This window comes from Grus americana, chromosome 23 (assembly GCF_028858705.1).
Source record: "Grus americana isolate bGruAme1 chromosome 23, bGruAme1.mat, whole genome shotgun sequence".
NCBI classification, from domain to species: domain Eukaryota; kingdom Metazoa; phylum Chordata; class Aves; order Gruiformes; family Gruidae; genus Grus; species Grus americana.
This window is the reverse complement of record NC_072874.1, coordinates 644,486-660,380: the sequence shown is the minus strand read 5'-3', so window position 1 is coordinate 660,380 and position 15,895 is coordinate 644,486. Positions and strand designations below refer to the sequence as shown.

The window sequence follows — 15,895 nt, the reverse complement described above, 5'->3', positions numbered from 1 at the left end:
GCTTCCAGCCCCTCTTGCCTCATCGCTGGATCGCGGTGCTGCAGCACATGCTGGGACGTGCAGAGCTGCTGCCGCAGGTGCTGGTGAGAATGATGGCAGCAGCGCAGGAGGTGACAGCACAGCTTTTGGGGGCCCCTCTGGATGCTGCTGCCAGTCAGAGGGGTCTGGGCAGGAAGGGAAGCCCTGGTCCGTCCTCCCACGGGCGCACGGCATGCCGAGTGGGGCTCAGCGTCCGAGGGCTGCTCTGGGTTCCCACGGCGCATACCTCCCATCGTGTTTTGGAGGATGCTGACCCTCACTGTCCCCTCAGGAAGCAAGAGCCCGCACATGGCTCCACGCTGCAGCAGCCCCCGGGGGTGTAGGCAGCGCAAGGGTGCAGGCAGCACTGCCAGGCTCTGCTCAGAGCACAGGTCACGCTTTCCCTGTTCAGAGCACTGTAAACATTAACTAATCAATCTTGGTGAAATCCTTTCTTTTCGATAATTAACCCTTTTTGTGATTGCGGGTAGAAACCTGGAGCTGTAGGGTCAGAGAAGCCCTTTCCCACCCCCGGTGCTGTCTCTGCCCGCTCCGTGGTGCCCGGCACGTGGCCTGGCTTGTTTGGACTGGGACACCACGGGATGGCTTGTCACCTTGTCTGCCTGACCTGACTCCTGTTAGGGAGGGGACAACCTTCCCAGGGACTGGAGGAGAGCCCGGGGCGGGCAGAAGAGGTGTGGGACGCTTGTATAAATGAACCAGAGCGTGTTGGACCCCTCCTCGTGGGACTGGAGCCTTCCTGGTGGTGGGCAGCAGTCCTGGCCATGCCCATCTGTGCAGAAACTCTTTGGGTTTTTTTTTTTTTTTTTTCTCCTCCCTTGTTTTCTGCTATAAGAAATACCAGTAGAGGTGTCTGGACCCTAGGGCTTGAAGACCCCTTGCCATGGGTGCCCGGTTGTTGCAGCCGAGTGGCTGTGCCAGCCTGGCAGCATGTGGCCACCTCCTGACACGGGGCCACTGCCGCCGGGATTTCATCCCACAAACATAAACATCGTTCCTGAGTGATGCTGAGGCCTCTGCGGTCTGTGAGAGCGCTGACGGGACCGGCGACGTGGCGGTGATTCCTCACCGGGGGCAGGAAGCCCTTCTTCCTCTTCATCAGCCGGGAAGAGGGTGGCTGAGGGCCGCCGTCGGAGCGGACAGTCCCTGGCTTGAGCAAGCGTGGGGGAAAGCTGGGCTGGAAGCCACGGGGCTTTCCACCATCGGACTGGAGAATGCTGATTATTTTTTTTTTGGGATGCACATGGGAGTTGCTGGCTTCCCTGGTAGGGGACGGGCGGACCAGAGATCGAGGGGGGCTTAAGAAGGTGGCAGGAGCCTTGGGCTGCCTGCAGGGATGGCCGGACCCCGGTGTCCGAGGTGGAGCCCGAGTGCGCGGTGGAAGATGCTGTTTTGCTTGTGTTTGTTTTGGCTAACAGGGAAATGAAGTTGGTGGTTTCTCAGGTGAGAGGATCCACCCCGCCACACCCGGCCGGCTTTCTGCTGCCTTCGCGGTGGAGTCATCGCCATCCCAAGCACCCGACGGTGCCTCCTGGGCTGGGCTGGCCTCGCCGAGAGGCGCGTGCCTCCCCCCAGCCCGCTGGCATCCCCGCTCACAAAATCAGTGGAAGCATTTGCAATTGCCGTCGTCGTGCCGGCGCCCCGCTGATGAACCGGGACCATGGCTGAGCCCTGCTCGCAGGTCCTGGGGCTGTGGGCTGCTCCTCATTTCCACGTGCTTCTGGTCCGGAGAGAAAAGCCCCCAGGGAGGCTGGGACGGTGGGTGCCCGTGCAAGGTGGCGGCATCCGTGGTACCTCTCTGGCACGGGCACCAGGATGTGGCATGGCTCCCGACAGTGTACAGTGCCGGCACCGAGTGCTTTGATCTCGTTTCAGCGGCCAGCTCGCTGCCGAGCCGAGCGTTCGGAAAGGGTTCGCGCTGTTCTCTCGCTCCTCTTCTCAGCACTGCCTGCACGCGTTCCCGTCGGAGCCTTTTCCTTCCCGGCTCACGCTTTGGGGCGAGACTGGAGTCTTTGACCTCCGTCTGCTGGTTTCTGGCCAACCTCCTTTCCAGGCTCGTCTAGCTTGTGTCAGCTAAGTTTAGACTGCTCTGGACATACCATGGCTGATGCCAGCGGCACAAAACCTCCCAGATGGAAGTAGAAAAAGAAGTTTTATTTAAATTTAAAGGGTCTTAACCCCATTGTTTGAATACCAGGGTGATAAGTCCCTTTATATGCAACTGAAACAGATAAATCCAGGCTGTGGAAGCAGTTTCTCCTGTCCCCGTGCAGGGAGAGGCTGTACCCGAGCTCGGGGTGGGTGTGAAGAAGCTGCTCTGTGCTGGGGCTGCCCTGATAAAGCCATTTTTTGCCCCATCTCTCCTGCACGAAGTGGCCGGGAGCCCTTCCCGGGGCTGTGGGCTCAGGCCGGCTGCTGTGGCCGAGGCGGTTCCTGCACGGGGCAGTGTTTCGCCGCCGGCTGGAGCACGGGGGCTGGACAGGCGTGGGGCAGCGGGGAGGACGCACGGGGCAGCGCTGGGAAGCCGTGCGGCTCCTCCTGGGGCTCTGCTCGGCCAGGGACGCCCTGGAAGGAAGGTTTTGGACGGTGCTTCGATCCCACCCAAGGCTGGGCCAAGGGCAGCCGTGTCGGGTGGGTGCTGGGGAGCAGAGTCGGCACCCGGGGTGGGATTTGCGACCGCTCAGCCTTCAGCATTGCGGTGTCTGCGGTTTGACGGGGGTGACCGGGGCAGTGTCGGTTTGAATCTGTCCTTTCTCTGGAAAGGAGCACAAATACATTCTCATTACTGTTCCCCGGGGATGGGTTTCCATGAGCAGCCTCTGATGCGCGGCCGCGATGGGGAGTGTGGGCAGGGCTGGCTGATGCCTGGTGCAGGCTCTGCTCACCCCGGGGGACGATGTTTCCTTGGGGCTGCGCTCGTTGGGGTGGGACCACTCTCCTGAGCACAAATCCAGCCCTTCCACGCTCTTCCCTGCGGCTCGGCCGTACCCTGGGTGTCGCTGCCTTGGGAAGCTCTGCTCCGTGGATGGATCCTGCCAAGGCCAGCTGAGTTTTCCAGGGCAGATGAGGCAATCGCTGCCTGCGGGGCGAGGTGGTGCAGCGGTGGGTGCGATGGCACACCCGGGACCAGGACGGCAGCCCTAATTTCTGTGGCTGGCGGTTGCTGTCACCCACGACGTGCCCCCCTGCCCGGCACGGCGGTGCGGAGCCAGCCTTCGTGGGCCCGTGGGCAGGACCTACAAACCGGCTCCTCTCCGCACCCCGACCGGTTGCTTGTGCCTCTCCCATCCTGTCGGAGTCTGCGGGTGGGGTGGGAACCAGCGGAGCCGCTGCTGGGTGGCGGTGGGAGAGCAGGGGGTGGAGGCAGGGTGCTGGTCTGCGCGGCACGGGGAGGAGAGCCGCTTCCCGGCAGGTTTTGCCTGCTGCCTGCGGGTGCTGGCCCTGCCGGCAGCGTGGTCCCCTGCCTGGGCAGTCCCCGTCCCAAGCGGCCAGGCTTGCGGCATCCCTGCTGGACGCTGACCTCGAGCTCCCCCTTCTCCTTCCAGATGCTCTTTCTTTGGGCTTGCTGGAAGCTCTGGATTTAACATCTCAGCACTGCCCTTGTCTGGAGGGGCTGGGCCCGCTGCCGGGGTTTGGGGGGGTTCTAACAGCCTCCAGCTTGGAGATGGAAACCACCGAGGAGGTCCCCTGCACGGCAGCTTTTGTAAAGCATGCAAAGGATGCTTGTGTTAATAAGCCAGAAAGTTTCATTTCCAAGCTCATGTCGTGGGTTTTTTTGTGTCTGGATGGATCCCACCCGGTGTAGAGGCTGGGGAGAGGGGGATCCTCCAGCATCAGCTTCCTGAGATGTGTGGTGGGGCTGGGAGGCTGGGTGATCAGATTTGGTGTACGTCTGGCTGTGAACATGGTAAACTGAGTCCTTGGATGTGATCTGAGATGTGTGCCCTGCCTCTGGGTCAGATAAGCCCAGCGATTCCTGGAAGCAGGGAGGTGGGGAGGGCTGTTGGGCAAGATGGCTTGGGAGATTTGGAGTGAGAAGTGGGATGCTGATCCTGGCAGGAGGGCTGGCGGGATGGACCGTCGGAGCAGGCTCTGACCGTGCCGATGGGAGCCCGTATCCATGGGTACCGGCAGCACTGAGACGAGTTTGTCTGCAACGAGCGTCTTGTGTTCATGCCTGGTCCTTGCAGCGCCAGCAGTGCCCCCCGTCACCCCCCGGTTTATCACCGATCTGGACCGGCGAGTTCAGGGCCGCTGGCTGGGTGCTGCGAGAGTACAATCATGGTTTTTTTGTTGTTTCCCTGCGCATGACATGCTGCATTTCCATTTTTCATTTCCTGTTGGACCCTCTTTCCCTCCGGCGAGTCCAAGCCGTCCGGTGCAGGCCACGGGGCTGGCGCTGTGCCTGTGCCGCTTGCAGTGGCTGCCTGCTCTCCCTGCCCTCCTCTGCTCGGACCAAGCATTTTTTTACCAATGCTGGGGAAGCTTTGCCAGCCTCCCACGGGTGACGGATGCTGGGTTTTACACCTCTACAGCACCCACATGAGTCTTCTCCTCTCCCTGTTCTGCTCCCAACCCCTTGCTCTGCCCTTGCTGCCCCACTTCTGCGTGACCGTGGAGCTGCACCTCAGCTTCAGTCCCGGTGGGATGTTTGTGCTGACTTCTGGTTGTGTCAAATAAGGGTGTAACTTCTGTCCTGGTTTTTATTAATCGCTGTTCGGGTCCACGGTGGCCTTTCAGAAGTGCTTTTGCCAGCAGCTTATTTTTCCCTGCAGGAAACTGTATACAAGGGCTCCCGTGGCAGTAAGATTCGCATTGACCTTGGGCAGTTTTGCTACAAGAGCCGTCCTGGTAAAACTATCCAGCGGGAGCGACTTCTTTCCATGCAAAGCAGGGCCAGGCTGTCTCCCAGCCCCGCGGTCCCACACTGCACATGCTGCCGGCAGCTGCCCTGCCAGCTAATTAGCATGAATTAGCAGCCCCTGCACCACCTCCCTGGTTCGAGCATCGCTCACTTGATACGAGGACCGCTATGAGTGATGCTGGGGACAGCTGGTGTGGCCGTGGCCATCGCTGTGTCCCCTCTGGGGCAGTGATGATGCAGCCGTGCCGGCGAGGCTCTCCTACAATGAATGCATCCCACACCCTGGGCTTGCTCCTGCTGCGGGTCACGCGTCGGCACCCTGGCTCTGCCAACATCCTTGGCACGGTGTGAACGGCCTCTAGCCCGCTGCTGGTGATGGTGGGGAAGGGCAGCCTGGTCCCCCACTGTTTCCCCCACTTGCGTGCACATCGGGGAGCAAACCCCCCCCTTGGGGCACTGCCCCAGGGTGAGGGCGGCGGGGACAGCCACGGCGCTGGAGGTTTTATTGCAGGCGGCTCCAGACGCTGCACGTGGAGATATTTCATCCTCGCCGGCTGTTTGGGATGCTTCTCGTTCTTGCTGTGGAGGGCAGTTGCCGGGCTGGGAGATGCTGGGATTCCTCAGCCGGCCGGGTGTGCGGTGGCCGTCCCGGGAGCTCCCCCCAATTCCCCCCGGCCCCGGGGCGCTGATCTAGCCAGCTGGAGCGATCCTCCCTGCGCCAGGAATTCCTGGCGTTCCCGATGGCGAGAGGGAGCCGGGATGCTTGTGGATGGAGTCTGGCGGCATCAGACCTGCTTCCCCTTAATCCCCTTGGGGTGGGAGGAGGGAAGCGCCCTTCTCCCCATCACCCAGGGGTTTGGGGGGCCCGGCGGGTGTGGGGCTGCCTTCCCACTCCGCTGACCTGCTTTGGCGTTAATGGCACGTTAGGGAGTGGGGCAGGAGTGAGGCACTGAACCCCCTGCAAGCGTGGGGGTGCCCTTATCACCCTGGAGGTACAAAGCCACGGTGGGCGCTGGAGGGAGAGTCGGGGTGCTGGGGGGGCCAGGGCTCGCCTGGGGCAGCCGCCTCTCCCTCCTGCTGCTGTAACTTCAGAGCGGCTGCCTGCTTGCCATGGCCGGTGGCCGTCCTGGCGGTGCCTGGTCTCCCCTCCTTGCTGGGAAGGGGAGGATGGAGATAAATGAAGCGGGGGGTGTTGGCAGCGCTGCCCGCTCCCCCGTGCTGGGCTCTGCCCTCCGTGCCCACGTGAGGCCAGTTCCTGGCGCGGGGGGCCAAGGAGATGGAGACCCCTGCGCCCCTTCCACAGGGCTGTTCCTCACTTCCTTTGTCAGCAAGAAAGTGTTGGGTTTTTTCTTTTCCTTTTTTTCTGTGTTTTTTTTTCTTTAGAGGAAAATTCCATTGTGCTATTTTTAGTGGTGACAACTTGGCTTCTCACAACGACTTCACTCTGCTCCCGGCTCCGCCGGGAGGCGTGGGGGGGTGTCCGCAGGAGTGGCCCTGCGATGCCGGGGCGGCAGTCGGGCTACGGTGTGCTGGCAGGCGAGGGCTGCCGCCGGCGGCCGCCAACCAGTGCTGCGGTGAATCCTCGGTGGAGGCCGGCACAGCCGGGCTGTTCCGTGTGGCCGCTCGCTGGTGATCGGATCGGCTCCCTTTCGCCGGGACGAACAGACGCCCGTCCTGACTGCTGCGGACCCACACGTCCCCCGGGGTTTGGGCAGCTCCCTTTGATGGCAGCGGGTCCTCTGGGTGTCACCTCCATCCCACCCGAGCCCGGCGGTGGGTGCGGGTGGTGCAGAGGTCCCCGGTGTAGTTGGAGCACGGGGGGCGGTGGGGGGGACGCACCTTGCCACCTCCCCACGTTTCCCCCTCGGAGGTCCCGGAGCTGTTTTGGCTCCCCGGTTCCTGGGCAGACAGCTGTCGGGGGCACAGGCGGCAACTGGCCTGCGGGGTTTGCTCCGCTCGCGAAGGAAAGCGATACTGCCGGTGCACGTCTGTCCCCAGGGAGGTGGGTGTCTGTCCATCTGTCTGCAGAGGAGCTGGGCCCTGTGTCCCCCTCCGGGGTCGCTTGGATGAGCAAAAAGGTTTGATTAATGTTTTTGTGGATAATGTGGGCCATTGCCATGGGATGCTGCTTGCTTTGGGGACGGGTGGATCCGCTCCCCCAGCACGCGGTGAAGGAGCCGGGGATTCATGTGCCGGTGCCCATGGACAAGGGGAGTCTCCTCGCCGAGATGTGAGGAGCTGCCATCCCTGGTTTCTGGGGGGCGATTTGGCTCCTGCAGCAGATCCGCACTCTGGTTTCTCTCCTCTCCCTCCAGCAGCTCAAACTCCACGCGGGTGTGCCAGGAGGGCTCTGCCGGGAGGTGCCGGCCGTGCCAAAGCCCGGGTGGGCAGATCCCGCACCGTGCGGTGGGTCTTGCTCAATCGCTGGGATCTTTGTGAAGAGGCAGCGGGGTGACACAGGGAGAGCGTGATCTGCCCCTGGCACGCGCATTTCAACACGTAATGGTGGTGATGTTAGTTATTATTTGATTTGATGGAAACCCAGGGACGTGCCCAACGGACACCAGTCCTGCCGAAGGGCAGTGATGAGCGGGGCAGGTGCTTGGATCCCCTTGTATCATGTTGGGCTGGCTCCTGCTGCCAAAAAAACCTTTAAAACCAGTAAATCTCCTTTTTGGCTTCGTGAGCACCTCGCTGCCGGTGCAGGGTGAGCACATGGCGAGCAGCAGGGGCAAGAGCAGGAGGGATCCGGCCCCCACCTGCTCCTGGGTCTCACCTGGCCCTTTATTCCAACACTTCATGGCAATTTTCTGGTGTCTTCTCCCACGCTGGTGGCAGAGTCACCAGGTTGGCTTTTCCCACGAGGACCCTGCGCTCTGCCCACTGTCTGCGTTTTCCCCGTCCTCTGCCTGCAAGTCTTAAAGCTGGTTGGGTTTTTTTTTTTCTCCTTCCCCTCCCAATTCCCTCGAACGTGCTCTTTGCTGGAAATATCCCCGGGACATACAATCCCTGAAACCTCCGGCGTGGGGGGGGGTAAGGGATGCCGGGAGCCCTGATGGTGCAGGGCACTTGCTGTTAGCGCTGGGCTCATTTGCAAAAAAGGGGGGTGGCCTCGGTCATGGGAGGTTTTAATGCGCTTCATCAAATAAGGAAACACGAGGGCCGTGCCGCAGCCGGGCTTGCGGGTGGTCAAAGGGCGATGGCGGCGGGGCTGCGGAGCTGGTGACGGCGACTGGGGCTTGTGGGCACCTCGATGTCACCCTGCTGAAGGGCAGGGTGAGCTCGTCTGGAAAATGAACTTGGAGAAGTACAAGAAGTTCCTGGATGGACTCGGCACCCTGAAAGGTATTTCTCGCCCTCCGCGGCGTGGATGTGCAGCATGGAGACAGGCTGAGCTGCTCCAGCATCGCCGCCTCCAAGGGCTCCAGCAGAGCCTGACCATCTGCCATCCATCGCCCATCGAGGCAAATCGAGTCCCCCGGGACGTCGAGGAGTCGCCGGCTTCCCGTGGAGGCAGCCGGGAGGGGGTGGTGCTCTCCATGGCTCCGCTCCATTTCCCTCTTTTGTCTTTTATTTGGATTTCGAGCGGTGTGTCTGGGCACAAAGCGAGCGCTGGGGCAGCAGTAACCCAGCCCCGTAAGTAGCGCAGGGAGGCAGGGGAAGCTGCTCTGCAGATAACCACTGGAAAAGAAATTGAGCTCAAAATCCTGCTGAAGGGAATGGAGCCAGCTGCCGCTCCCGCGGGCCGGGGGCTGATCTGGTGACGGTGTTTTTGCCTGCGTGGGTCCCACTGGCCGTGGGTGCACAGTGGCACCCGTGTGCAGATCGATGCTTTTTTTTTTTTTTTTTTTTTTTTTCCCTCCTTTCCAAACCTCTTTGCTGCTGCTCTGCCCTCTCCCGCCTCGCAGGCTGTCCCCGGAGAGGCGGCTGTGACACCGGATCGTGCCGGGCCAGCCCCTGGCAGGTGGCTGGAGGCCGGCGGCTGTTGTCCCCGCTGCTGCAGGCAGCGAGCCCGGGCTGCGGGCGCAGGGGCGGCGGGACAGCAGCTCGATTTACCTGGCGCTCTGGCTGCAGCAGGAGGGGATGCTTCCCTTGCTCTTTCCCTGTTTGTTTCTTTCTTTTTTTTCACCTCCCTGCTGTCAGAGAAGCTTTTTCCTCCAGGATTCCCAGCCAGCCTCATCCTGCTGTAGAGACTGTTGGGATTTGCCTGCTGGAAGGAGGGTGGAGAGGAAAGCAGAAGGCACCTGGGATGCCATCGCCTGTCATCTAATAACACTTTTATTGACTTGTCCCTTTTTACAGCACTGCCTCGGCACAGCTGGGCTTCACCAGCTGATCCCGCTGTATAACAAAGGTGAATCAATTCAATGTTTAATTTAGCAGGGAGCCAAGGGAGTCGTCACCCTGCGGGCTGGCAGCCTCCCCACCCTCCCGTGCCGCTGCCGGGGCTGACGCGAAGGGTTAATCCCGCAGCTCTGTGGCTGACAGCTGCCCTGAGTTATCGTGTCCAGGAGTAACATAATTCACTTTCTTATGCTGGCGCGGTGTCCGTCATAAATTTTTCCTGAGCCTCGCTGCAGCTGGCACTGGGAATCAATGTAAAAGGAGCCCCCAGTCACCGTGTGCTGGCTGGGCGTGCCGGGGGTGGTGGCTGGCTCTGTCCCACAGCCGCACTTGTCCCCCCCAATCTGCAGCCCCTCGGCAGCCGGAGCACGGGCAGGCGCTGGGCTTGGGTGCCAGCGACCCCCCTCTGCGTTTTGGAGCCGCTGCTAAAGTCCCCACGCTGGCGTGGGGGAGTTCGGGCTCCGTCTCCAGCTGCAACTCGGCAAATTCTCCTCCTGCCTGCGAGAACGAGGTGCGAGGAGCCGAGCTGACATTATTAATAGCATTTACAAGGTGACTGGTTGCAGGAGCTGATCTGGCAGCCTTCCCCTCTCCAGGTGCTGCCCAGAGCCCTGCCGGGAGCGCTGCCCGCCTGCGCTGCCTCCTGCATCCCGGCGCGTTTTCTCTCCCCACTCTTGCGAGTCTGTAATGGGAATGCGAAAACATGGGCGGTGAATCCCCCAAAAGCCAAATCTGTAGTTTTTGGTCTGTTTTGCTGCCTCTAGCCTGAGTGATGCCGACTCACTGGCTGTCACCAGCTGCCTTTACCGCAGCCCTTTGCAGCTTTAATTCAGAAAGTGGTGCAGGCAGGGAGAGAGGGGAAACCGCGTTGTGGGCAGGGCATGCTCGTGGGAGGTGAGACGGCTCTTTGAGTGGGCACAGCCACCCCTTTCACACTGTTGGGGTGCTTCCCCGTGGCATTTGAGCACAGAAGGGGTGCCCACCTTTGCAGGCGGTTACGGTTAGCTCTGCCATGCCGTGTCCCTCGCTGTCGTGGTTTGGCATTTGCCGCGTAGCTAAGTGTGCTCTTCAGCGCTGAGAGCAGCCCCAGCCAGCCTGCCCTTGAGCTGCAGGGCTGGACAGAGCTGGAGGAAAGGAAGGTTTTATTGCCGGAGAGGTTTCTTTGCTGCTGCCTCCTTGTCTCCCCCCATCTCTATTCATCTCCCCAGGGAGGTGGAGGCAGCAGCGGATATTGGAGCTGGGAGCATTTCATATGTAAATGCCCGTGTGTGTAAGTCCAGGCCCCTGACCCCCGGCACGGTGCCAGCATCCATCGCTGTCAGCCCCGCGGGCTCCGGGCGAAGGGCTTGGAGAGCATCCCGGTCCCCGTGATGGAGCTGGGAGGCTCTGCCGGATCCGTGCTGGGGACAAAGGATGCTGCTCCGGGATGGACCCTGCCCCAACAGCAGCTGTCCCGGTGGGTTCGGGGTCACCCGGCTTTTCTGCACAGTCTCCATCTCGGGTTTCCCGGGGCAGCGGCTGTCACAGCCCTGAGGTGACAAGAGCCTTGGGCTCGGCTCAGGAAACCCATTTGATTACAAATTTATTGCTGGGTTAATTTTACCAGTGGCACGAGGACGGCTGGTTTCATTTTCTGAGAACTTTGTTGTTTACTTGGCAGCCAGATGAAATCCAGCATCTTCTCGGCCTTCTCCTGTGCACGCCGGCTAATCTGGCTTCATCTGACCTCGTCACTGCCGTGTGTTTTCCCTAGGGGAACCGGGCTCAGATTTTCCCCATGACCAGGCAGCCACGAGTGGGTCCGTGCTTCTTCCTAACGCCTCTGCGTGTGCCCAGCTCTGCTGGGTTTCTGATATTGAAACAGAGGGGTTTTTAGATGTGATGTGCTGGGGTGGGGGGTCAGAGCAGGAGGCAGGAGCAGCATCCTGGTGGGGCTGGTACCGGAGCGGTGCTGTGGCTCGTCCCTGTGCGCCGCCGTCGCCGTTTGCTTTCGTCCCATCATGTGATGGCTTCCCCGAGGAGCAGCCGGGGCCACCCAAGGTGGCCGGGGGTGATAAGAGATCCGGGGCCACCATCTGCCCTGGCCGCTGCGGGCGGAGGCCCCGCTGGGTTTCGGTTCTTCCAGCGTGTGGCTGTCCTGGCCCCATGTCCCCGTGCCAGGGAGGAGGATGCGGCCAGTTGCTCCCGGGAAAGGGTGGGCACCTCTCCTCCGGCACAGCCACCCCACGAGGTGTCCCCTGGGGAGCACGGCTGGCTGGGGGGGGCTCGTGGGCTGTGCCCTAACTGAGGATCCCCGCCGATTTACGGCTCTCCCACCACAGTGCTCGTGGTGCCAGAGATGGTTTTTGCTCCGGAAATGTCCAACTGAGCACTCCGAGAGCACCTGAGGGGCTTGGGCCAGGCTGGTGGGATCCAGCAGATCTGGTGCTGCGCAGGTGCTGGAACGAAGCAGGCAGAGAAATGTTAGCAACTGGATTATTTCATTTGTGTTTTAATGGGGATTAAGTTTCTCTGCAGGAGAGCGGGTCTCTAGGGAACAGAGGTTTCAGGCTCCTGCCTTCCCCTGTTTGGTTTGGGTTGTTTTTAATCCCAAATTCCTCTCTGCTGCTGCACGCCGAGGCTGGTCCGGCCAGGAGCTGGCAGCAGCAGCTGGGGTGAAGCATCACTTCGGAGCACAGTGCAGCCATGAGAAAAGCCCTGGCTGAGCCCGCGGGCACCATCCCCAGGGATGTTCACGCTCCGGACAAGTGAGCAGGGACCAGGGCCACATCCAGATCCTGGGCAGGCACAGGGTGCTGTGTGTGTGGAGCTCTGGGTGCCCTGCTCCCCAGCCCTGACTTCCCCAGGGTGCCGGGACCCCCCCATCTTTGGTCGGCGGGTGCTGGGGCTGGCTGACAGAGCAGACTGCCGCCCCTTCTCCCACCTCCCACACGGCGCTAATCAGGTTTCATGCTGCTTAGTTTGGGACATCTAATGAGATCAGGGCTCAAGGCTGCCTGCCTGCCCTCCATTTGCGGGGGGAAACAAGAGAATCGGCTGCTTGCTTCTCTTCAGCCGCCATTTCTAAGAGGGGCCTTTGCACGGCTCCTGTCCCGAGCAGGCTGGGGGGGTGCAGGTCCGCCAGCTGTCCTCGTGTTTGCGGTGTGGTGAGGCAAACCCTGGGCTGCGTTACGGGGCGCAGCCAGGGGGCCGAAGGCAGCAGAAGTGGGGGACGCGGCTTCCTACCGGCACGTTGGGCTGCGAGCTCCCCTTGCCTTTTCTCTTGCTGCTTTGCGTCGCTATTTGCAGGGAGCGAGGCGAGGGGGTCCAGCACCGGCGGGGGGGGGTTCCCTGGGCCGCCCGGTCAGGAAGAGCCCGTCCCTGATGCCCCCGCGCTGTGAGCTGCTGCGTGGAGCCTGTGCAAACACAGCGCACCCCAGACAAAGCGCAGCCAGTTCCCACTAGCCTAACGTTTTCCTATTTCTCGGGCTGCCAGGCAGCCTTTGGTTGGCGTTGGAATAACAAGCCTCTTTGCGGAGACACCGGGCCTTTTGTTAGCCTGTAGAAAAGGAGTTTTGATGCCAGCGATCCCTCCGCCCCCCGGCTTTCCTGCTCCCTAAGCCGCTGTTGTGGGAAGTGCAAAGCTTGGCCTTGAGCAGCTCAGGACCGTCCCACCGCCACGGCCCCGACCCGGCTGCCCGTGGTCCCTCCCAGGGCTCCGCTGTGCCGGGGTGCAGCTCCGTATCCCGACTGGCTGCCCCGCTGTGGGGTCGGGCTCCTCCGAGAAGCACTGGGGCCTGGGACTTCATTCAGGGGATTTTTCCAGGACTTGGGGTGTTTACGGGTGCTCAGCCCCTGTGCAGGCGGTGGGAGTGGGTGCAGGATGCGGCCAGGGCTTGGGCTGCTCTCTGGCACAGGGCTCTGCTGCTCGCCTTCGCTGGGGCTGCCTCGAATCTCATGGTGGGGCTTTTTCTGGCGTGTTTTATTTTGGTTTGGTTTTGCACGGCTTTCTCTCTGCTGAGGTGCCAGCGGGACGTGCTGGGAATTACGGAGCGGGTGTTTACCCAGCCGTGGAGACAGCGGCTCCGTGGAGGTGTGCAGCCTTGTCCCTGTGGCCGGAGGGGCAGGGAGGGACCCGGAGATGGCATCGCCTTCCTCCTCCTCCCCCGGCCTGGGAAAGGAGCCACCTCACCGTGTCAGCACAGGCCCCTGGGAAAGCGTGCAGACCTGTGTGTCCTCTTGCACGTGGGTGTGCGAGCAAGCCTTCCTCCGCGCCCAGACCTGGGACGGTGCCGCTCACTCCCAAAAAGCAGGAATGTTTTCTGCCGGGAGACCTTTGCTGTTCCTCCCCCCCGTGCATCCCCATCCTCCTCGCCTCCAGTACCGCCTTCACCTCCTCCCTCTTGCTCAGCAGCTCCGCGTGCATTGAGAGCTGCCCTTGCCGCTTGGCTGTCTGCCTCCCGACGTGCAGCTTTTATCTGTGCCCCGGTACCCGGCCACTGCCTGTCCCCTGCTCCCTCCTTCCCTTTCTTTGCAGGGCGATGCCACCGAGTCGATGCCAGCTCAGTGGTGTTCATCGCTTTCCTGGAGCCCGGGGTGCATGGCTGTGAGTTTCATGGTATCATTTAATGAGCAAGCGTGGTATGGCTCCCTGCTGGCGTCCTCGGAGGGGTGACAAACCAGGGGAGGCTTCTGAGAAGTGATGAAATAATGACACGGCCTGAACCGCTGTGTCAGCAAAAACCCAACGGCCCTCAGCAGTCATCTGGGGAGGCTGCCGGGCGGGCGGATTGATGGAGGTTTTTAGCGCTGGGAAAGAAGCGGTGACGTCACCCTCGCCACCTCTTCAGCGTGATGCACTTTGTTTCCTGCTGAGGGAGGGTTAAAGAGCTGGGGCGGTGTTGGAGAGGGTCTGAATGAGACGTGTCTGGGACGGCGTTGCGTGCACGTGGTTCAGCAATGCCCCGTGTTGGGGGGGGGGGGGGTGTCTTGGGTCACTTTAGCGGATGCGTGGAGGGGTGGGCACTCTGCCTGCGCTGGGGGCACCAGGGCCAGCAGTGCTGGCTGCTACGGACACCCCTGGGAAGGGTGCTCAATCTGGGGCACCAAAAAGCAAACCCTACCAAGAAAAGGAGGCTGGAGCTCCATGCGGTGCCCTGGGGATCACCGGCTGCTCTCCTTCCCGCAGAGCTGCGGGGGGCCGGGCAAGCACACCTCCCCGCTGGTGCTGCAGAGGGAAACGGTCTCCTTTTGGGTCATTTCAGAGTTTCTGGAGGCCTTGGGTCCTCCTGTGGGCTCCGTGCATCCTATCTGAGTCGGTCCCCTTGGGCAGCCCCAGTTTGGATGTCGCATTCCTGTAGACCCCGTAACTGCTGGTGTGCGGGGGGATTTCCACTCCTGCCCCGGAGCAGAAGTTGATGCTGAGCCACGCTGCTGGGGAATGATTAAACTGTGAGCAGGTGGCGGTTCCAGCTCGGCTGTTTGCTTTGTAGAATGAAAACCGGTAGGAATGATGTTTGCTTCCAGCCTTCCCTTGAACCATCTTATCTCTGCCCTCCGCCTCCCAGCAGTGAGGTGATCCTCGGGGTCCTGTCCTGCGTCCCACCCGCCACCCCGAAGCAGCACCGGCTGCAGGGAGGCAGCTCTGCCATGGGAAGGGAAGTAGGGTGGGTTTTTTTAAGATATAATTCTTATTTTGGTGCCCAGACGTCTGCTGGAAAGGGGAACATCTCTGCTTTTATTATCAGCGCTTCCTTTCTGTGGTTCCTTGGAGCTCAGATTTTACCGCTGATGGCAGTGGGGGGTCCGAGGCTCCCCGTGTTCAGCCCCCTTCCCTCTCCCCTTGCTTTGCCGTGTCCAGCCGACCTTTGGCAGCCTGGGCAGCTCCTCTGCCGAGAGATCTGCAGTTAAATATTCACTTGTGCTGCCCTCTCGGTGCAGGTACTGGTCTGGGGGGGGCGAGTACAGGACGGCCCCTGAACCCTGGGCTGGATGGTGCTGCCCCGGTCGTTACAGGTAAGCCCAGCTTGAGCACCCTGTACAAACATTGGGGGCACTTGGAGCCTCAGCCCTCGCACAGACACTTCTCCTGGGCCAAACCCCCTATTTGCACAAAAAACAGTGTTGAGGAGGTTGTTTTTTCCAGAGCCACGAGGAGCGTTGCCCCCTGGGAGGTTTCATAGTCCCAATTTTTTTTTTTTTTTTTTGACCTTTTGCAGCCCCGGAGTTCAGTGTCAATGCCGAGGGGCTGGTGTGGGAGCCTGCAGACTTGTCCCTGTCCTTCTTGGCAGAGCTACGGCCACTTCGGCATGATGAAAGCCAGAAGGAAATGTTTAATGTGGGGAATGCGCCTGCTCTGCCAGGAGCCGGAGGCGTGCGGGGCAGGGCACGGCGTCGGGGCCCGCCGGATGGCGAGGGGATCGGCGGCTCTGCCCGCACACGTACGGGCGGGTGATTCACTGGCAAGACGAGAGGTTTTTTAGTCAAAGGTGAGGAGCTCGTCCCGCAGGGATGCGCTGGGCAGCACTGGGAGCAGCGACCTGCCTCGTTCCACCTTGTTTTTTAATAGCCCAGATCACAAGAAACGTCATCTTTGTTCTTGCTTTCCTTTCCCATGGCTCCTGGCGCCGCGGGCAGGGTGGAGCGAGCCCCCGCGCCCCGGCAGGGCCC

At 61.3% G+C, this 15,895-nt stretch overlaps 1 protein-coding gene across 31 annotated transcripts in view; it reads left to right on the top strand.

The window, feature by feature from the left end:
* The window catches only part of MACF1 (microtubule actin crosslinking factor 1), a 144,171-nt gene that overhangs the window by 9,208 nt on the left and 119,068 nt on the right, over positions 1 to 15,895 (top strand). The window contains exon 1 of one of the 31 annotated variants that reach the window (XM_054802246.1): positions 8,124 to 8,248. The exons of 29 other annotated variants lie outside the window; for them this stretch is intronic. In XM_054802246.1, coding sequence (XP_054658221.1) covers positions 8,197 to 8,248 — 52 coding nt within the window. In that variant the 5' untranslated portion in view covers positions 8,124 to 8,196. Of the gene's footprint in view, positions 1 to 8,123; positions 8,249 to 15,895 lie in introns of those variants that run through there. One more of the 31 variants, XM_054802243.1, reaches the window with a different exon arrangement.